The sequence below is a fragment of the Quercus suber genome, unplaced genomic scaffold (assembly GCF_002906115.3).
Source record: "Quercus suber isolate HL8 unplaced genomic scaffold, Cork oak 2.0 scaffold_324, whole genome shotgun sequence".
NCBI classification, from domain to species: Eukaryota; Viridiplantae; Streptophyta; class Magnoliopsida; order Fagales; family Fagaceae; genus Quercus; species Quercus suber.
This window is the reverse complement of record NW_027069777.1, coordinates 501,353-523,443: the sequence shown is the minus strand read 5'-3', so window position 1 is coordinate 523,443 and position 22,091 is coordinate 501,353. Positions and strand designations below refer to the sequence as shown.

Genomic DNA, 22,091 nt, shown 5'->3' with positions numbered 1-22,091 from the left:
GCTAAAAATAGCTATATAGTTATTTAGCACAACTATTGCTAGTGCTCATGCCTAAAGCTATATTATTTGATTTTTTTTATTTGTTTGGTTTAAAATATTTTTTAATGTTTTAATATGTTTATTGTTTAGTCATATTTTATATTACAAAAAATGTTTAGTCCCATTGTTATTTTTATCTCTTAATAATACATATTATGAAAATTCACTTAAAAATGATTACCTAATAATATATAATGTGATAATTCACTTAAAAATGATTACATTTGTTTAGAAATTAGAATATTTTATCAATTTTAAAGGTACCTACTACTTCTACGTAATGCTTCAAATGGTTGTACTTTTCGTATGCTCGTTTTGAACATACAAAAAAGCCCAAAACAAACTAACCCGCCGCTTAAACTTGCAAGCCAGTGACCTCTCTCTCAGGCCATGGCTGCTGAACCCTCACCGCGCTCCTTTCAACCTTCAAAGAAAAAGCACAATAGAAAACGAACTCGACAGGATGCAGAGCTCGAACGATTCGACTCACTACCATGGAACCCCGCTCTCCCTGACGACGACCCCTTCTCTGTTGTCGTCGGCACTAACGAACTGGAAGGAGGTTCGCCCTCGTTAATCGATTTGATTGATTTCTTTGTTGGATTGCGAGAAAATAAAATTTGGAATAGCAAAGAAAATATCAAACAGAGCGTTAGGGTTTATGTTCGTTCAATGTTCATGATTTCTGTTTTGGTTGCTGTAGAAACGCTACAAATTTGGTTTAAAACTTACGAAGTTATTTTGTTGTAGGATTGTATTGAAACTATGTGGTTTACTAAATTTTCTTAGGGAGCAAGCATAGGATTGGGGTTTATGGGAGGTTTAAGATTTGTTCATGTTTGATGATAATTTGTTAATTTTGATCGAATGTATAGGGTTTCTTTCGCTTGAAGAGATCGATGAAGCCGCGTATGGTTTAGGAATTCCTCAACCTGGGGTGGGAAATAGGAAGGAGAAGAAAGATAAGCAGAGTACGAAATCGAATAAAAGGAAGCCAAGTGATGTTGATGGCGACTCTGGTGCGACTGAAGTTGAAAAGGAAATGGAGGAGGAGGAGGAGGAGGCTGAAGTTGATGAGGCATCAGAGAAGGACGAGAATTTGAAGACTAAAAAGAAAAAGAAGAAGAAGAAGAAGAACAAAAAGAAGAAGATGGAGAATGAAAAGGAAAATGAGAGCCACAAAGGTGAGGAATTTCCAGCTGGTTAGTTTCTAGGTTGGTGTTTAACACAGTTTGGTACAATTTGCACATTGATGATTTGTTAGTTTTTCTAATATAATTGGTGTGTGGCTTAAAAATTTTACTCATTACATTTTTGAAATGGTAATATATCAATTGAAACTTAGTTGATTTTGATTTTTGACTACTGTACTCGTCAATGGCTCGATTGTGGGTTAATTTCTGGATTGGTGAGTGTTTTTGTTTTGGTTCATAATGATCTCTGTATATGTTTATGATTATATTTTTTTTCTTTCTGACTCTCACTCAAACTTAAGTTGTCACCCTATGAATCTATGATGCTTATCTTACAGTTATTATGTCAAAAAAATTTCCATGTATCAATTTTTGGGTCAGTATTCAGGTTGGATATTCAAATTTTGCTCTTTAAATATGTTACTGATATGCTAAGCTATCAATTGATATGTTGGTGCAAACTTTCCTTTTTAAAGATACACTCACCAATTCTTGATCTATCTTTGGTAGCTCTATTTTTCTTTTCGTGAGAGCTATGGTTTGAATATATACTTGTTAATGGTTTTGGAATTTATTATTATTTTTTTGTCAGAGTAAAGCTAAGTTTATGCAACTTAATCCATACAATGTTTTAACTTTCATCTTTGATTTTTTTAAAACTTAATCCATATAATTTTTTTGATTTTACTTGATCTGAATATTGTCATTTTACTTATATAGTAGATTGAAAATTTTGTTTTGAGTTAGCATAGTGAGAAAGTTCTTATAGTGATTGTACCAAGGTTTTTCCATCTGTCTTTATATTTAGAAGTTTTTGTTTCAGCAAAACACCTCCTTTTGAATTTCTGTACATATGAATGATTCATTGTCAAACCCTATTTTAAATGTATAGTCAAACTTGCTCTGGTTTGTAGCATGCTGTGTAATCTGTATAGGATTGTATTGTAAAATTAATGTGAACTAAAAGAGACATGTTCCACAAACTGTATGTTGTGATTTGTAGTTAGGAATGGCAAGAATGATGTTGAAGATGAGTTGGTTGATGAAGCTGAATATTATGCATGGAATGAATTAAGGCTCCATCCTCTGCTCATGAAATCAGTATACAGGCTTGGGTTCAAGGAACCAACTCCAATACAGAAAGCTTGTATTCCTGCAGCTGCTCATCAAGGGAAGGTTGGTTAAGGTTCTTGCCTGTGGTGGTGCATGTGTGATGAAGACATTAAGTTGATGGTCTTTACAATTTGTTTATCTGTCAGGATGTTATTGGTGCTGCGGAGACAGGTTCTGGGAAAACACTCGCTTTTGGGTTGCCCATTTTACAACGTCTCTTGGAGGAACAAGAGAAGACTGCAAGGATGTTTGAGCAAAAGGGGGAGGAAGCAGAAAGGATTGCTCCAAAAGGCTTTTTACGTGCTCTTATTATTACTCCTACAAGGGAACTTGCACTTCAGGTACTTAAAAATGCTTTATCCGTGACTTTTGTTCACGTCATCTCTCAGTTACCTAAGTGCACTAATGGTATTAAGGATAGTCTGATCTGCATTATTGGACCTAATAGCATTAAGTGTGGGCTTCTTGCATGTGGGTTCATATACAGTGACGAGATAGAATATACCCACACATTGGGCTTCTTGCACGTGTGTTTAGACATAGTGACTTAAAATGCACTCACACATACGGAAACATGTGCACATAAATTCACTTTGTCCTAGCTTGCTCTAGCTTGTTATAACAAGTTAGGACATGATTGGGTGCCCCATAGGAATGATATCGGTCACTATAGCTTCTAAAGCATTCACCACACACACAGACACACACGTGTGTGTGTGTATATATATTTTGATAAGTAATAAAGTTGTATAAAACATAAAAAATGAGTCACCCAAGTAGTATACTTGGGGAAACAATCTGTTACAAAAGTTTCATAAATCTAATAAATCAACAATAGAAAAAAAAAGGAAAGGTTCCTCATGGTTGACAACCAATCCAATAAGGTTTTAAAAAAGAATAACTTGAGACCAGGCATAGAATTCTCTGCGTCTTTAAAACTCCTACTATTTCTTTTCCTCAAAATGTACCACATCAAGCAATGGTGGATGATCATCAAAATATGACCATTCTGGTGACAACCAAACTGACCTTGCCACAACAAGCTAAAAGTTCAATAACAGATTTTGGCATCACCCAATGAACTCCAAACAAACCCAATATCATGGACCCTAAGTCTAAAGCGATAGAGCAATGTAGCAAAAGGTGAACAACAGATTCGCCATTACATTTGCACATATAACACCAGTTTGTAATCCTTATTTTCCTCAATCTTAAGTTGTCAGCTGTCAAAATCTTACCCAAAGCAGTAATCCATACAAAAAAGGCTACTCTCAACGGGACCTTTGATCTCCAAATGATTTTCCAAGGTAAAGACTGATCATTGGTGCTTGGAGTGGCACCCAGAAGATGGTAAAAAGTACTAATCTTGAAGCCCTTTTTCTGATCTGGTTTCTAGCACATCTTCTCTTCCCCAATCCCCCTAATAACCATAGCATAAATGATATCCATGAAGATCATCAAAGACTCTAGTTCCCAATCTTGAATGGGTTGTACAAAGTGTAGATCCCAATGAAGAACCCTATTGGCAATCCCATTAGCAAATTGCGTTAAATCCACCACACTAGCTTCCTTATTACAACAAATCCTAAATAATTCAGTATAGCAATTAGCAAGAGAACTCTCCCCACACCATCGGTCTTGCCAAAATTTCACCTAAGTTCCATCCCCAACTTCATATATAATGCCTCTAGACATAGAAGGCCAACCCTGTCTAATAGTTCTCCAAAGACTAACTCCATAAGGGTTAAGAACTGGGTTAGTACAAGATCATAATGCCACAACCATTTCCCTAACAAGGCTTCATTAAAAAGCCTCAATCTTCTAATACCCAAACCACCTGAAGAAAGGGGAGTACAAACATTTGCCTATTTAACTATATGATGTTTAGTCTCTTCCCCCATACCACCTCTCCCCCAAACCTTTATTTCTATCTGGTTTCCAACTCATTTTTTCCTCCCCAATCCCCCTTATAGAAACCATATATGGTACCCACGAAGCTCGACAAAACCTCCAATTCACAATCATGGACAGCCCTAAAAAAATATACATCCCAATGAAGGACCTCATTAATGAACTTCATAAGCTCAGCCACACTTGCCTCCTTATCTTGGCAAATTCTAAATAGTTTAGGATAGCTAATAGCAAGAGGAGTCTCCCCACACTATGGTCTCGCCAAAACAAACTTCACCCTCGACCCATCACCAATTTCATACAGAATATAATGAGACAAAGAAGACCATCCTTAGCTAATAGTTTTCCACAAACTAACACTGTTGTGGCCCTTTTAACTAGGTGAAATTTGGGTTCATCCCCTAGACCACCCCATAAGAAATTCTATTGAAGTTTTGCAATTCGGTTAGCCACAGAAGTAGGGATAGGAAATAAAGAGAGAAAACAAGTTGGTAAATTTGATAGATTACTTTTAATTAAAGTGACTCTAAAAACGTTTCCATCCCACTAATCTCCTTTCCACCTTCTCCAAAATTGGGTTTCATATTGTCTTGTCCTTGAATTCTGCACCCAAAGGAAGACCCAAATATTTCATTGGGAGAGCACCTTGCTTACAGCCAAGGACATTCAACAATAACTCAATATTATGAACCACTCATTGTGGGAAGGAGGTCTATTCATATTACTTTGTAACGGAATATAGGTTACTATTGCATCCACTCTTGGGGTCTGGGAAACTAAGATAGCAGGTGGCAGGCCAGATGATTTAGGTACTTGGCAGGCACTGGCAGGTCACATCTTGCTTGCTTAATTTTCCGTTATGTTGATGGCTTGGAGTTCCACATTTGTCTATTTTCAGTACATTGAGTCCTTAAGGCCATATTTTCAGCTCTGTAGTGAAGTTGAATTTTCCATGTGTGGTTTTTGTTTTTACTTCTTTCTCAGGTTACTGATCATCTCAAGGCAGCAGCTAATGGAATTGATGTCAGAGTGGTTCCTATTGTTGGTGGGATGTCGACAGAGAAGCAGGAAAGACTCTTAAAGAAAAGGCCTGAGATTGTTGTTGGAACTCCAGGGAGGTTATGGGAACTTATGTCAGGAGGAGAAAAACATCTTGTTGAGGTAGTACACATCCATTTTTGTGTCTTTCCCTTTTCCTTTTCCACTAATTTTAATAAGTTTATTACTTATTTTTAATAAGTAATAAATTTTAGTTACTTCAAGCTCACGACGATGAGCAGTCCAAAACCTAAAAGAATTACAAAAAATTATGCACTACAAGGAATCTAATAAAATTTGTACTTATAAAAAAAAGGTGTGTATGGATACATGTTGTAGATTGCATGGGAGTTCCTTTCACCATTCCCTTTAATTGGCTTAAACATTTATATTGTTCATTTTCAATTATTTTATTTATATGACTGATTAAATGGTATAATGTAGTGCCCAGCACTTGGGCATATTCCTATGTTTTTGCATGATATTTTTTTCCTTTTTTTTTTTGTTGGATACGAGAATTCTACAAGGACCTAGGTTAATACATTAATAACTTGTGGTGTAACTAAAGACTTGCTTTAGCTATCTCAATAACTTGCGTTCAATTCAAATTAAAAGTAAATAAAATTATGGCCTTGGGCGTTCACTAAGCGATAATACACTTTACACATTTTTTGATAGGTAATAATACTTTTATTGAATAAAATGAACATCGTGTTTATGATGATGAACACTCTAGACATGAAAAAAATACAAAAGCTCAAAAGCTAAATCTAACAGATTGTAGGAAAGCAGAAATTGAAATACATTGTGTAAAACCCCAATACACTTATACATTTGAATGCCAAATCTAATTGGAAGCATCATCTAGTCATTAGAAGCTTATTTAACCTTGATCTCAATTTTAATTATTAAAAAGAAGTTTATCTGACTCAAGTGGCAATTTGCATGAAGTTTATTCGTTATAGTACAGGTGTACAACATGATATGGAGGGGAGGGTTGAAGCTGGATGAATTATAGGAGCCTTGTAAATTGGGCCAAACTTCAACTAGTGTTTCTGTGTGTGCACTAGTCATTCTGATGCACCATTGTTGGCTGCTAGCTGGCTGAATATAATTGGCAATTTGTGTAGCTAGCATAAAATCCCTACTATAAAACAATTGTATAGTGTTAAGTCACTCAAAGACTATGCATAATGATCTTCCGCCAATAAATGTACTTGGAAACCCTGCTTTGGATGATATTTTTATTTTCAAATGAGCATCACAGATGGCCTACCCTAAAACTGTGCTCAGCAACACCTGCCACCAACAGCCAAGCCTGTTACCACATCACCATTTCCACCTTCTACTTCACACCAGGGTCAGACGTTTTGTCTTTACCATCATTGGTTGCATCTCCTCCATAGCATGGCAACACTGCATCTGTCCAACAAGCACTACCTTAGCACGGCAATAATCATCATCACTTGCACCACTTCAGCACTTTTGATGCTTCTGCACCTTGCCACTGTTGTCACAATTTTTGCCATTCAACTACCGCCATCTACTTGTTGCTGCTGTACGCATAACACCCCATTTATGTGCTACTGCCAGTGTCACCACTGCTACATCTCCAAGTTAAGGTCCAGCACCACTGTGCTCCACTTTTTTTTTTTTAATGAGATCTACTTTCACCCACCATTACCTCAGCTAATATGACAGAAGGCAATGCTGTCTTCTAAGTAGTAAAGTTCTTTATTCCAAACAATATAATTTAGGGTTCATTTATTTATGACCAGAGATTTTATAATTGGATCGTTCATATCCTGTCTTTCAGTGCTTTATTCCTTGACATAATGACATGTTATATATTGATTGAACTTTTTTGTTTGACTCACTATTTTGGCTTTTGCAGTTACATTCCTTGTCTTTTTTTGTGCTGGATGAGGCTGATCGAATGATTGAAAATGGACATTTTCGTGAGTTGCAGTCAATAATTGACATGCTTCCTATGGCCAATAGCCCAATTGAAGTTAATTCTCAAAATACACAAAATTGTGCCACAGTTTCAAGCTTCCAGAGGAAGAAGAGACAAACATTTGTTTTTTCTGCTACCATAGCACTATCTGCTGATTTTCGTAAGAAGTTAAAGCGTGGTTCTCTAAAACTGAAGCAGTCATTGCCTGATGAGTTGAACTCTATAGAAAAACTCTCTGAGCGAGCTGGAATGAAAGCTAATGTTGCCATCATTGATCTGACGAGTGCATCAATTTTGCCAGATAAGCTTGAGGACTCTTTTATTGAGTAAGTAAATTTCCATCTGGTATCTGGCACCTAAAATTCTATTTTGTCAAAATGCCAACGTGTTCTACCACTTGAAACATCTTTGCCTGGTATTGTGTTGAGATTCTGTTTTTCTACTGAATTTTGCAAATGTTAGGTTTTGCGCATACATGTACATTAGTTCATAGCCCAAATGTTTGTCCAAATTTAGTACGAGTATTAAAACTGATAATGCATATGATTTATATAATCTGCATTTATTATTGTTGTTGCAAAGTGTAATTTGAGTTGCATTCTGTTTGCTTAGTACAAGTCTCTTCATACCTTGATTGGTTCATGCTTTGACAATACATCTGTCTGAGGGGTAATCATTTTATTCTGTTTTGACCATTTATTAAATTGAAGTCCTCGTGTGAATTCATGGTACTCTTGTATTCAGGTACTTGGGAAGCTTAAAGTGGTGAATTTTTTTGTTAGTTACATCTTCTATTCTAATGTTTAGAACCTCTTTTTCTTTTTTTGAGGGGGGTAAGTTTCACACCTGGTGGGTCTTGAACCCATCACCCCACCCTCCACCTTGCTCTTACAAGGGAAGAAATGTTTAGAACCTCTTTATGTGTGGAGTGTAGGGACTTTTGTTGTGAGCTTTACTGAGTTAAGTGCTTAGCTACTCCTGTATAAACCATGAGCTCTCTTTCAGATATGCCCCAGGACTTGGTTATCTAGAATGGTAGTACCATAGTTATTTGAAATCCACATTGCACTGTTAAAAACCTCATTTTTTAAGGGTAATGGTTTCTTTAGTGGAATACTCTTAATTTTATTAGGTTGCAGATGCAGGGAAGAAGAAAAAGATGCCTATTTGTATTATATTTTGCGTGTTCATGGACGAGGCCGCACAATTGTGTTCTGTACATCAATCGCAGCTTTGCGCCATATTTCCTCTCTTTTGTGCATTCTTGGCATTAATGTTTGGACGCTACATGCTCAGATGCAGCAGCGTGCTCGGTTGAAGGTAAGTCTTTCCTTAAAAATTTTGCCTGCCTTATATCTATTTGCCTACTTCTTTGCACATGAGAGGGCAGATGTGATGATATGTTTTGCTGCTACTCTAGTATTTTACATGTTTATCTAAGGCTTTGATTTCCTCATTCTATTATAGCTTATAGTATGGCAGCATCATGTCTCTGTGACATTGTAGCAGCATTTCTTACTTTAGGGTCAAATTTGCATTTTACATCTCAGCTAGTGTTTAATGAGATTGATTGATAAGGTTAATAAGGGAAGTGATTCAGCTACAGTTTGCAACCAGTTGTGAGCTAATAAACAATCATACAAGTCAGGAATAACCATCTTCAACAGTTGGCCGCCACCTCCCTTATCATGCCAAAACTTAATACGACTACTATCACCTACATCAAAGTGGATATACTGTACGAACCTTTCCCACCCCAAGCTAATGCTTTTTCAAACGCCACGACAATGAGTTCCTCGAACAATCTTGGTGCACCAACCTCCCCACTCCTCTCTGCATTTCCAGCTGTTATAGGACATTAATAAATGATGCAGCTTGTTTTACTGCCAGTGATATGGCACATGTGTCTATATTTATACTCTGTTGTTGACATGACAACTATAAAAGAGTTGGAATTTTTTTTTATTTTTTATTTTTTATGAGAGTAAGAGTTGGAAATGTTTACAATATGAAGTTATGGCATTACAATGAATCAAAATTGGATTAGACAATTTGTTAATTGAATTTAGTGTAAAGAAACATGCTTTGGAACGTTAAAATCAATAGCAGTTCCACACTCATAGAGTGCTAGATTTTGCTTTGAGGAGCAGTTGTTGCATGTGGCTCTTAGTCACTAGTAATTGCTGAAAATATTGATATTGATTGGAATCTAATTTGAGACTCCACTTGAGGAGAATAAAGCCTATTCTTTGTGCTATTGAGAACCGAACAAGACTAAGCAAATTGAGAGAGAATCTTCGACCAGTTAGCATGAGTTTAACACTTTATTATTGGGGTATCTAGGCTGCTGTGCCTTGGCTCAAGGTAGATGGGGACAGCTTCTTGTATTCTTTTTGAGGAGAAGATATAATGCAACCCTAGAAGATTACTGTGTTACTACTTCACAAAGTCGTCTATTCAAACTTATTTTATGAGCCCATGCGTGAAGTCCAATTGAAGTAAAAGTCACGTGGGAGTAACATTCACATTTTGGCTAATATTCTTCGATGCAAGGTGGGTAGTTTGCCTATGAAATATATGGGTATGCCTTTGGGTACTTCGTACAAGACAACCTTTATCTAGAATCCTATTTTGGAGAGGATGAAGAAGTAGCTTTTGGGTTGGAAGAGACTTTATTTATCAAAGGGCAGTAGGCTCACCTTGTTGAAAAGTACCCTTTCAAGTCTTTTGTCTTATTATCTTTCTCTATTTACTGTCCCTAAAGCTGTGGCTGCTAGATTAGAACGTATTCAAAGGAATTTTTTGTGGGGATCCTCAAGGAGGGAGTGTTTCAAATACCCTCTGGTGGCTTGGGAAAAAGTTTGCTTACCTCTTGAGTTGGGTGGATTGGGGATTCGGAAGTTGGTGTCTTTTAGTCAGGCTTTATTAGGGAAATGGCTGTGGAGGTATGGTCATAAAGCTAATCATCTTTGGCGGAGGGTTATTGCCATGAAACATGGAGAGGGGAAAGGGAGGTGGAGTACTAAAGTTTGTAGAAGGGCCCATAGGTGTGGTTTATGGCAAAGCATTAGTGAAAGGTGGGTGAGCTTTTCTAGGCACTTGTCTTTTGTGGTGGGTGATGGTTCTCGTATTCTTTTTTGGCATGATAAGTGGATTGAGGATAATTCTCTCAAAACTCTTTACCCTGAGTTGTTTGTGTGTTCAGCCAATAAGGAAGCTTGTATTTCTGATGTTTTGTGTCTCGTAGTAGGTGGAAATGTCAGTGTGGAACTTACGTTTTTTTAGGGATTTCAATGACTGGGAGTTAGCGGCATCTTTCTTCTTTCTTCACTTGATTCAATCTCGAATTACTGGGGGTGTTGGAAGCGATGGTCTTTGTTGGGGCCTTAATGGTAGTGGAAAGTTTGATACTCGGTCTTTCTACCATAAGATTCTCCTACTTCCATTTTCCCTTGGAAGGGCATTTGGAAAGTAAAGGTTTCTAAAAGGGTAGCCTTTTTTATGTGGATAGCAGCTCATGACTAGATTCTTACATTGGATAATCTTATGCTTTGAGGTCGTCCCTTGGCAAATTGGTGCTGCATGTGTTGTTGTAATGAGGAATCTATGGATCACCTTATTTTTTGTCCATTAGCTCATTCTTTGTAGGTGCATATGCTTTGGCTATTTGGGATTCATTGGGTCATGTGAGGTTCCGTTGTTGACTTATTATTTAGTTGGCAACAATGGGTTGGGAAATATAATTCCGATATTTGGAATTTGGTTCCAGGCTGTTTGTTGTGGATTATTTGGACAAAACTTAATCGGCATACTTTTGAAGATATTGAGAAATCTTTGGCTTAGTTGATAGATATGTGCCAGCATACTCTTTTTGATTGGTCTCGGTGTTGGGGCGTTGGGGTCTCTTGGACCGTTCTTCTCTTATAGCATTTCCTTTGTCTCTTAGCTTAGTTTCTTGATTCCTTTGTTTCTTTGTTCATTATCGTGAACATTCTATATTCTTTTTTCTCTTTCTTTTCAATAATATTACCTTCTTACCTATCAAAAAAAAGAATGTAAAAGTCAAGTGGCCTAAAGGTCTATTTATATTTGTGGGTTCTAGTTAGCTTAACTGTTGAAGTCTCATATTTTGAATAAAGGACTTGAGAAATCCTGCTTCCACCCAAAAGAAACCAGTTAATGTGGTTTGATGGTAAAGAGTAATTATATTGGAGTGGATGACATAAGTTCAGATTCGATTGTATGTATTTAAAAAAAATGTCTAGTTATATGTCTCCTATCCTATGGTTAAAAAAATTATTAATTTGAGTTTTTATTTAAGAAGTTATGGACCTTATGGTTTGTAATTTTTGCAACCCTTGCAAATTAAGGGTATTTGTGTAATTTTGTTTGGTGTCGAATTTTCTAGCAAATCGTAAGTATATTAGGTTTTATTTTCTTTGAATCTAAGTTAGACTTCTCTTGGTTATTACCGGATCAAGGTTTTAGTTTAATAGTCAAACTAGGAGTCCTAATACTAGTAGTCTAGAATCATTACATAGGTATATTTGTCTCAATGTACTCAAAGAATAGTACAAGAATTCATCCACAAAAAAAAAAAAAAAAAAAAATGATGGAGTTGATTAATTAAATTATTGAGTGTTTTGAGTATTGAGACATGTTGGCCTTCATAGTCTCAATGTACTCAAAGAATAGTACAAGAATTCATCCACAAAAAAAAAAAAAAAAAAAAATGATGGAGTTGATTAATTAAATTATTGAGTGTTTTGAGTATTGAGACATGTTGGCCTTCATGTGTTATTTTCTCATTTTCTCTTCTCTCTTTCCTTTGTCTCTTTTTGGTGCTGCTATTCACAGATATTGTTCATACAGCCCTTGGATATTATAAATTTCTCATTTTTTTCTTCTTCTTCCTTACAACCCTAAGCCAAGCCCTTTTTCCTCTTATGGATTGAAACCCTAAAATCTCACGGACTTTCTCTAGCAGCCATAAAAAACTCATCAAACCCTAGCCTTGTTTGACCCCAACTTTTTCTTCTACAACTCTAAAACCTAGATGCACGTATCCTCCTAAACTTTAACCTAGTATAAACACATTGATGCAGGCATGAAATTGGACCTACTAATTCTGATGTATTTGTTTGGGCTTGATTGATCATGATTAGGGGTGTCAATATTTGACACGAGACGGGTTTTTACATGTTAGGGTTGGGCCTTAGTAGGTTCGGGTCATAAACAGATTGTCCCAAAAGCGACACGATAAAAAATGTGTCATAAGCAGATCAATCCACATGACCCTCAATTGACACGCCAATTTATTTGTGTCAACTTGAAATGACCTATTTAATACAACCCATTTAACTCATATAACAAATAAATATTAATTTTATTTTAGATTGGTCAAATACCTTTTATATCCACCATATATTTTAAACTTAAAAAAAAAAAAAAAAAGTGAGTAATTACAAAAACTTGTAAGTGAGATAAATGTAAGTTGAAGCTTTACAGACCCTAAATCTCTAAACCTTAATATTAATTCTTAAAAAGAATGTTATATTTTTGTTGAACTATGTTTTTTGAATTTAAATTGAAGTGTATGCACTTCTTTTGGAATGTAAAAAACTTATTTCTAAATGGATGGTACTATATTATGGACTTATTATTTATTAAGTACCTTGATGTTATTTTGAACTTTTGGACGATATGTTTGATATGTTTTAAGTATTTGACGTTATTATTAACTTTTAAATTATATGCTTAATAGGTATTTTTTTGATGTAATGAGTTTATATTAAATTTATACCAATATTAATTCAGCTCTTTTTTGAAGCAAGTTAAATGGATTGAATTTTTGTCAATTTAACCTTTTAATATTAAGTGGGTTGAAATGAGTCATGTCACATTCATGTCAACCCAACACAGGCCTTTATTAAGCGTGTCAAGTGGGTGGGTTGTGCATGTCAACCTACTTTATTAACAGGTCATGTTAGGGTTGAAGGGTTCATCAAATGATTATTAAATGGGTTGAGTTTGGGTTGAACTAGGGGTGGCAAAATTGAACACGACCCGCGAACCCGACACGACATGACACGAAATTAGCAGGTTATGAGTTGGGGCTTAATGAGTTCGTGTCATAATCTGGTTGACACGACGGACCTGTTTGATAAATGGGTTGGGTTAGGATTCAACCTATGGAACCCGTTTGACCTGTCTAACCCATTTAATTAAATAAAAATTTACCAATATACCCTTCAAACCTTAGGTATATAAACTTATTAGTTGTTGTGGTTTATTTTCTTTAACATATTGTGATTGATTATTTATAATATTGAGATATGTTTTAGTTTTAAATGATTATTTGTGATGCAGTTACTCATTAGTTTTGAATTTTATATTTAAAATATTTATTTGCTTGTTTTTTCATAAATGTTTTTCTTCATTTTGATAAAATCAGATAAATAGGTCGACACGACTGACCCATTTAATAAATGGGTCGTATTAGGGTTGAGGAATTGTGACCCGTTTAATATACATGTCGGGTTAGTATTGACTCATATAGTCAGATATTCATGAGTTGACCCGACACGAACCCGACACGCGAATACGAATTGACACCCCTAGGTTGAACCATTTAGTCGAATACCCCTACTTCAACATGACACGAACACGTCACACTAACCCGAATTGACACCCCTATTCATGATTAATGTTAATTGACATTGATTGATGCATTAGGAAGATTTGATTGCTATTTGAATTTTATTTCCATAAATGCAATAATCTTATTATGAACTTTATTTTTAATTTGGAGATTATTTAAAGGGCGCGAAGTTGACTATTGTAGAGTTTTATCACAGGTTAATGGAATTTCTTTCAGGGCTGATTCCAAGCAACCCAGGTGGTGATACTTGGGTTCTATACTTTTTTTTTTCTCATTGCTTGGGGGTGATTCCTAAGTCCTATCCATTTTTTTCCCCATAAATTCCCCTTTTAGAGTTCTTTGTCTTGCACCACACACGTAGACAAATTCCCCAATTTGTTATGCCAAGATGGGAAAGGCACTGCAGAGTGCAGATAGTTTTCTGTTTTTGATAAGTAACGAAAATTTTATTAATAAAAACAAAACTAGGTACACTGGGGGTGTACTCAGGGAGAATTTCAAACAGCTTTCAAAGTAAAATGCTCAACCAAATCGAAAAGAGAAAAACAAAGAGAAGGATAAAAAGCCACATTCCAATCTAACAAGGTACAGAAGAAGAAGGCTTTAACATTAAGGATAGACTGTTCACAACCCTCAAAACTTCTGGCATTTTGCTCTCATCAAATGCACCACACTATGTAATGTGGCACAGCCTTCCAAAAGGCTATATTTCTATGCCTTCCAAAAAAATCTCTGCCAAGCTGTGAACAAATCAATAACCCTCTTTGGAATAACTCATTGGGGCCCAAATAAACAGAACACCATTGTCCACAGCTCATAATCTATTGGACAATGAAGGAGAAGGTGGTCCACAAACTCCCCACACCTCTTACACATGCAGCACCAATCCAAAACAATAATACCACTCTTTCGGAGATTGTTAGTCGATAAAATCTTCCCTAGAGAAGCTGCCCAAGAGAAGATGGCAACCCTAGGTGGGACCTTCAAACGCCACACCAATTTCCATGGGAAAGGCGTGTTATTAGAAGTGGATAGGGAGTGATAGTTTTAAGGGGGTAGTAATGCAAAAGGGTTTGAAAATACTCATTAAAAGTACTGTCTTATGATTTTTGTTGGAGTTCTTTAGAGGTACAATTTAAGCTTTGAACGTTTGACCAAAATTTCTTTTTCCATTCTCCTTTATGAAGGAAGCATGCCATGAAAGATGTTCTTTTGATAAATTTGATAGTTACAATGGGTAAGGGGTAATTTGAACACTGGATGTCTTCATTAGAAACACCAAGAGGTGCCAATTGAACTTTAAGGCTCTTGGTGTGAAAAATGTGTTCCATATCTAAATTTACTTGATTAGCTTGCCACTTTATTTTTCTCATTTATTGGTCAAATGTATGCATTAGTTTCTTCTGCTTTAACCCTCCCGTGTATGATGCAGGCAATGGATCGTTTTCGTGGAAATGAACATGGTATACTTGTTGCCACTGATGTCGTAGCAAGAGGGATTGATATTCCTGGGGTTCGAACTGTTGTTCACTATCAGCTTCCACATTCGGCTGAGGTAAGTAAATATTAGAATGCTTTTAAACATGCTTTTAATAAAGTTCTCTAATATCTGTTGATGATCTTTGTGTTAGGTTTATGTTCATAGAAGTGGAAGAACTGCTAGAGCTTCTGCTGATGGGTGCAGCATTGCACTAGTCTCAGCAAATGAAACTTCCAAATTTGCTTCGTTGTGCAAATCATTTTCCAAGGTACTTCCCATGAATTGGAAGATTTCAATGGTCTTTAAAGATTTGTTTGCATGTTTCAGAAATGTGGGCTTCTTGTTTCTATTATTATTATATTTTTATACCTGAACAAAGAGGAAAAAAAATTGCTGAAGTGCTAATTGAGGGCTTTTTATTTGGTATAAATAAACAGTAGCACCCAATTGTTCTTAGTTCTAACCTTAATATAGCTTTTATTTGCAACTTACATGCATTAGAATTGCCTTTGCCTTGTACACAGGAAAGTTTTCAGAGTTTTCCTTTAGAGCACTCATACATGCCAGAGGTCCTAAAACGATTATCTCTTGCACGTCAAATAGACAAAATTTTGCGGAAAGACTCCAAGGTATTTTTTAACCCATCTTGTGATATTCTATATAGTGATTTATGATTTTGAGTTCTTACATGCAATCATAACTCTCGGCCTCTGCCTGGGGAAAATTGGTTTCTTGATACTGAGTTTGGGTGGGGTTTCAACGTATGTTTGACTGGCCGAAATGTCACTGATTATCCTGCTGCCAAGCTTGTGCTCATTCCCCACCCCCCCCCCCCCACCCCCCCCCCCCCCCCCCCTCCTTTTTTTTTTTCCAGCATTTCCTGTGATTTAGTTTCTATGATCCAATATTATTGTTTTAATTGTAACCTTTAACACTAAAGTAATAAATCACCACTCAAATTTTGCTGACAGATATTGGATGGCTTTCACTAGATTTGCTAGAGTTTGTTTCATGGTAAACTGGGACTTCAAACTAGATACTATGCAAACACCCTGATAGGATTGAGATAGATATTTTTTGATAGGACTGATTTAGATATTTCTCTTTTAGGTTCTTCTTTCATTTCTGTTGGGCCAATAATGGTTGGTTGGTTCCTCCTAAAGAGGATCTATTCGATGCTCTCCTAGAAAAACTGGGCTCTACCTATCATCTTCATCTTCACAAAAATGACTTTTTATTTTCCTTAAGACAAGTTGTACCTCAAAGAATTGTTCCATCTGACACAATAAATCAGTACAAGGCCCATGGGTCTAGGCCACTATCATAAGTGGGTGACTCAACTGTTATACTTCCTATCACTATCTTGTTGAAGTCCATAGGCTGCCTAAAGTCATTATAGTACTGGTGACCTTGCCTACAATAGTTACCTTGAATCCTTGATCTCTGTGGAAGTTATCCTGGCAAAGGCTGCCTACAGGATATTACGTCTTCTTGTTTCTTGTTATTGCTTCCTGTGTGGATTCGAACTTAGGACCACTTACTTTGCTAACAACATAAATTATCACTAGCCCCCAAGAGGCTAAAGGATGAATTTAATCATTCAATCATTAGATCTAACATATAGTTTACACTTTATTTTTTCATGCCTTTTTTCTTATATGCTCTATCCATTATTGAGTACCCTAAAACATTCTTTTAATGATATTTATCTGCAAATTTTGTTTTTTCTTGTAAGGGAGATATTTAACATCTGTGGCTAGAACTTTCCAATTTCTGTTTATTCATTTATTTGTCATAATTAACTAAAATACTTTTCAGCTTATATCATTTTGCAATTTTTTTCTTTTTTGATAAGATTATCATTTTGCTATGTGCATTTGATTCTTTTCTAAACGGTGTGTGTGCCTGTATTTCTAGGAAAAGGCAAAGAAAAGCTGGCTTGAGCGAAGTGCTGAGTCAGTGGAATTAGTAATGGATGATTATGACAGTGAGGAGGAAAAAGTGAACAATATCAAGCAAAAGAAAGCGACTTCCGTGCAATTAAATAAGTTGCAGCAGGTAGCATCTTTTTGTTTTTAACTTGAACTGCCCCGACAATATTCATAATCTAATAGTTTGGCCAATTTATTATCCTTGAAGAAAGTAATCTCACATGATGAACTATTTTATTTCTCTTTGCAGGAGCTCAATATGCTTCTGTCACATCCACTGCAACCAAGAACATTTTCACATCGTTATGTGGCAGGGGTAACCAATTATGAAGTCTTTCTTATTTACTTAGTTACCTTTCAATATTGTTTTAACTCTTGGAAGAAATTTTTTATTTTTATTATTATTTTTTTCTCAGTAAGTAACTAAAAGTCATTTAAAAACGCAAAAGAGACTCAATCCTGGTACACAGGAAGTATACAAAGAAAGAGCCAAAATAAAACAAGGAGAATATGAAATAGATTAATCAAGACTTTATCATATAAAGGACCTATCATCTATAGAAATGAGACGGACTTAGTTACCTACTCCCTGGATAAGACGGAGTCTGAAGATGGGAGTGGGATTAGGAGTGAGAGAGCATTGATTTTAACATTAATTGAGGTCTAACAGCTTGCATGTTATATTATTTAATGTGTTTATATACATATGTTTGTACATATAAGTATATGAATAACGAATATACTTACGTTTTTGCGAGCAGAACCTTTTGTGGGAACTCACATTAATCAATGCATAATAGCTTAAGGGGTAAATTTTGCACATTCAACTCCAAAAATCACCCACATCAGCTCATGTAAAATTGTATAAATTTACATTCTAGCTACAGTAACTGTGTAAATGTACACGATTGCTATTCATGTGCATATCAGTATTTTACTCATTTCTCTTGCCTCTTTTTTTTCTCTATCTTCCCATCTATTGAAATAGTAAAAAAATAAATGAAGAGTGAATATAATATTGAAATAAAATGTAGAATAGTTATTCTAGTGTGGGTGTTTTTGAAAAGTGGTCGTCTAAAATGAGAGAATAGGTTTTTATGCTAAAATAGACAAAGTTTTGCACGTGCTGATGTGAATGATTTAACTTAAATAAGAATTAATAAGCATCTTCGGCAGGTTGAGTGTGTTGCCAACCCATTTTATGCTGATTAGGGTGGTAAAAACATCCTTCAGTTTTGATAAATTACTGACTGAAGTTAGTTGTTGGCTTCATTTATCATTATTGTCAGATTTTCGGGGTTTCTAATATGGACATCAAGCTTACAGTGATACAACCACTAGGGATGGAAATGGGGAAATTCTTTCATGTACCCCATTTCCCACACCTGCTCTGCTCAAAGGATGCCTTGCTTAGTTGGCCTTGGATTACAAGAGGGTGCTCTGTCCCTGACCCACCCTGGCCTGCTTAACACCACTAGCCATTTTTTTTTATAAGTAATATTTTTTTAAAAGAAGAGGTTACTTCAAGAGTTCAAGTTTACAATGAAGAACGCAACTTAACCTAAAAAAATTACAAAAGAAATATACACGAGTGAAGTGAATCTTTAAAATCTAACAAGGAATGCTACAAGTCCAATCAATCAGAGTACAATTCAACAATGTTTCTGATTGAGCCATTGATTGTTCCATATTTGTATCATGCTCATAAGAATGAAAATCTAGCTCTCCAAGCAATCTGATTCCAGACAGAAAGGGGGAGATTTGACCTAACATGCATAGTGTAACTTCATATTGAACATTTAAAAATAAGAGTAACATATGCTAGAATAATTTCTTTTATTTTCCTCATATTCAATCAAAGTGAAACTTTGAAGTAAAATCACAATACCATTTCCAATCAAAATAATCTAGTTTTTTTTTTCTTTCATTATCACCCAAACAAAATATTAGAGAGAGAGAGAGAGAGAGAGAGAGAGAGACCATTTGCCACGTGGTTTTGTTGTACTTAGAAAATCCATAATGCTGAGCCAGTGGCTGTAATTGGACCCTTCAAAGAGTATTGTTTCTGGTCCAATCTCCTCAGTGGTGGTGTTATATGTTGATTGCTCTGATAGGAGCCCATAACCATTGATAATAACGAGGGTGGAGAACTATCATGATTGGAAGTAGGTCCCTAGAGGCTTTTTTTGGAGACAGATGTGTAAGATTAGTAATTTGGCATGGAGGAGACTGGGGGAGGTGAGGTAGAGGATCCTAAATAGGGTCAGAAGAGAAACTTTTTTCAGAAACACTGATAAATATTAAGATAATTTGTGAGTATACCTAGGGCAGGGTGACCAAAACCAGTTCTTGCCATGGAGTTGATTGATCTAATTGGATTGGGTGTGTTGATGCTTCTAGTAGTTGATTGATCTAATTGGATGGTATAAGTATGATATCTGATTTCAATTACTACCTATTATGCTGTTCCAACCGTATTATGTATGTAATCTCTCTACACGCTGACTTACGGTTTGAAGTGTAATTAATACTTTTTTTTTTCCAGGCTGGTGTTTCACCTCTCCTACAACATCAATTTGAAGAATTGGCTAGGCAAAATCGCCCTGAAAGCCAGGGTCTGGGAGAAAACAAAAGAGAGAAATTGGCTGTTTTTGGTCAGGATTGTGTGGAACCACTCCAGGCGCTTCGTAGTGCTGGTCATAAGGTACTTTTTGGCAAAATCTTGTCTTCTTTTCCTTTTCCTATTAATTACCTTACTGTAATTTCTATGGAAATTAACTTATTAATGAAGAAACAAAATTTCTATCGAAATTAACGTATTTACTCAGTAACTCATCTGGATGGGCATATGTGCATCGATCAGGATGGCTTGGGTTGGTTTGGGTTTGAGAATTTTTTCAACCTAACCCGACCTTGTTAGGTTGAGAAAACTCCAACCCAGCCCATGCTAGCTTTAAATACCAACCCAACGTAATAGTCCAACCTGTAGTGATTGGGTGTCAGGTTAAGGACCATTTTTGTAAGGCCTAATAAAAAAAATTAGGTTTTCATTTAACCATTTAATCTCATTATTCAATAAGTGATTACAATTCACACAAATGGATTTAATGTTCCATAAGTGTCAAAAATAAATCAAACCAACTAAAATAAGCAAGTCTTAAATTCCAAAATAAATCAAACTAATAAATTAAAATTTTCTATATGTTTTTTAAAATATTAATAGCATGGTTTGGGTTAGGTTATTTGGGTAAAGTTTGTTAGCCCAAACCAATCCAACTCAAGCTTCAAATTTTTTTTGACCTCAACCCAACCCATCAACCCATGAAAATTAAAAATCCAGCCCAAGGTGTTGGGTTGGATTGGGTTTGGTTCATTGGGTTGGTGGGTTGATTGCAACACCCTAAGCATATGTCAAACAACCCCCCTCCCCCAAAGAAAAATCTGGAATCAGTAGTTTGTAATCTTTTTCGTCTTCGCGCCCCCCCCCCTTCAGGTTTTATTAATTTGTATTTGCTCTCTATCTCTAACAGGTGCATATGGATGGGAAAGAAATAGCAGATAAACGAAGAAATATGGACAATCTTAGGAGAAAGAGAAAAGAGGAGAAGAAACGTATGCTAATTTTGACTTCCCCAACCCCTTTTCCTTTCCCTCTTCTAATTTAAAGCCTTTACATTTTCTTTTTGTTTTTATTTTTTAGTTCTCAGTTATCCTTCTGTACACGTATAATATAACGTTTTGGAGGTAGGCAACATTTTAATTTCCTTTTTCTCTTCCAGGTATGAAAGATCAGCGAAGAAAGCAGAGGAAAAGGCAGAAAATGGGCAGTGAGTAGAGTTTGCGTTTTTGAAATTGATACAAGATCACATCAAAAAACAGAATTAGTTTTAGGCATAAGTTAAGAGGCTTATTTTAAAGTCGATTCATTCAAAGATGTGTATCAATTTAGTTTTTAGCATAAGTTATACGTATAAAAGTCCAAGTTGAAAAGTAAAAGGAGGCGTGACTTAGACAATATATGCATGTATTTAAGGTTGCATCTTGCTGAGTGTTTTCTCAGCTCTGAATGAAATGTGTTAAAAGGTGTAATCCAGATGGATTATGTAGCATGTTTGAAAGGGGGCATTGCTGGCAATGTCTTCTTCATCCAGCAATTTTGATCTTTCTTTTGATGTGAAGGTGATTTTGGAATTCGGGTTGTCCTTTTGACTTTCATTGAGCTATTTGTATTCGCGGAATGAGAAGGACCCAATATAAATGTGACATTTCTTGCATGACTCCTGAGGAGCTGATTATAAACATTTCTTGTTTATACGCCGTTGACATTAGAAATAAAACTTAAAGAGTTATGACGTAGAGATTTATTTTTTCAAAATTTTGACTTTTGCTTATATAATAGGACTGTTTTAATTATCATTGATTTGTCAGCAGAGTTGTGATAAACGCACGACTCCTGAGGAGCTGATTATAAACATTTCTTGTTTATACGCCGTTGACATTAGAAATAAAACTAAAGAGTTATGACGTAGAGTTCTATTTTTTCAAAATTTTGACTTTTGCTTATGTTATAGGACTGGTTTAATTATCATTGATTTGTCAGCAGAGTTGTCATAAACCAAACTAAAAACGTCGGGTATGACAATGGCATATGTCAAATGTGCGTGTACAGAAACGGTACGATTCTATTGTGTACTTAAATTTAGCGATCATGTGCATTATTTTTTTATAGTCACAAGTCACAATTGACTTTTAGATCAAATGGCATTAT

At 35.7% G+C, this 22,091-nt stretch overlaps 1 protein-coding gene across 1 annotated transcript; it reads left to right on the top strand.

Moving 5' to 3' along the window:
• Window positions 1–339: 339 nt before the first annotated feature.
• Window positions 340–21,679, top strand: LOC112032806 (DEAD-box ATP-dependent RNA helicase 13). The gene is made up of 15 exons (XM_024065577.2): window positions 340–601; window positions 915–1,223; window positions 2,236–2,408; window positions 2,492–2,686; window positions 5,241–5,417; window positions 7,189–7,577; window positions 8,391–8,571; window positions 15,345–15,467; window positions 15,544–15,660; window positions 15,917–16,021; window positions 17,310–17,450; window positions 17,574–17,639; window positions 19,869–20,027; window positions 20,854–20,935; window positions 21,103–21,679. The coding sequence occupies exons 1-15, from the start codon at window positions 430–432 to the stop codon at window positions 21,156–21,158; spliced, it is 2,445 nt and encodes an 814-aa protein (XP_023921345.1). The 5' UTR covers window positions 340–429; the 3' UTR covers window positions 21,159–21,679.
• The last annotated feature ends 412 nt before the right edge of the window (window positions 21,680–22,091 follow it).

Excerpts from the sequence above, each read along its gene's own strand:
- LOC112032806 (XM_024065577.2), top strand. The coding sequence starts at position 430 with ATGGCTGCTGAACCCTCACCGCGCTCCTTTCAACCTTCAAAGAAAAAG. Across the intron at positions 1,224-2,235 it reads GGAAAATGAGAGCCACAAAG|TTAGGAATGGCAAGAATGAT; the intron begins GTGAGGAATTTC and ends TGTGATTTGTAG. Across the intron at positions 17,640-19,868 it reads CACATCGTTATGTGGCAGGG|GCTGGTGTTTCACCTCTCCT; the intron begins GTAACCAATTAT and ends TTTTTTTTCCAG.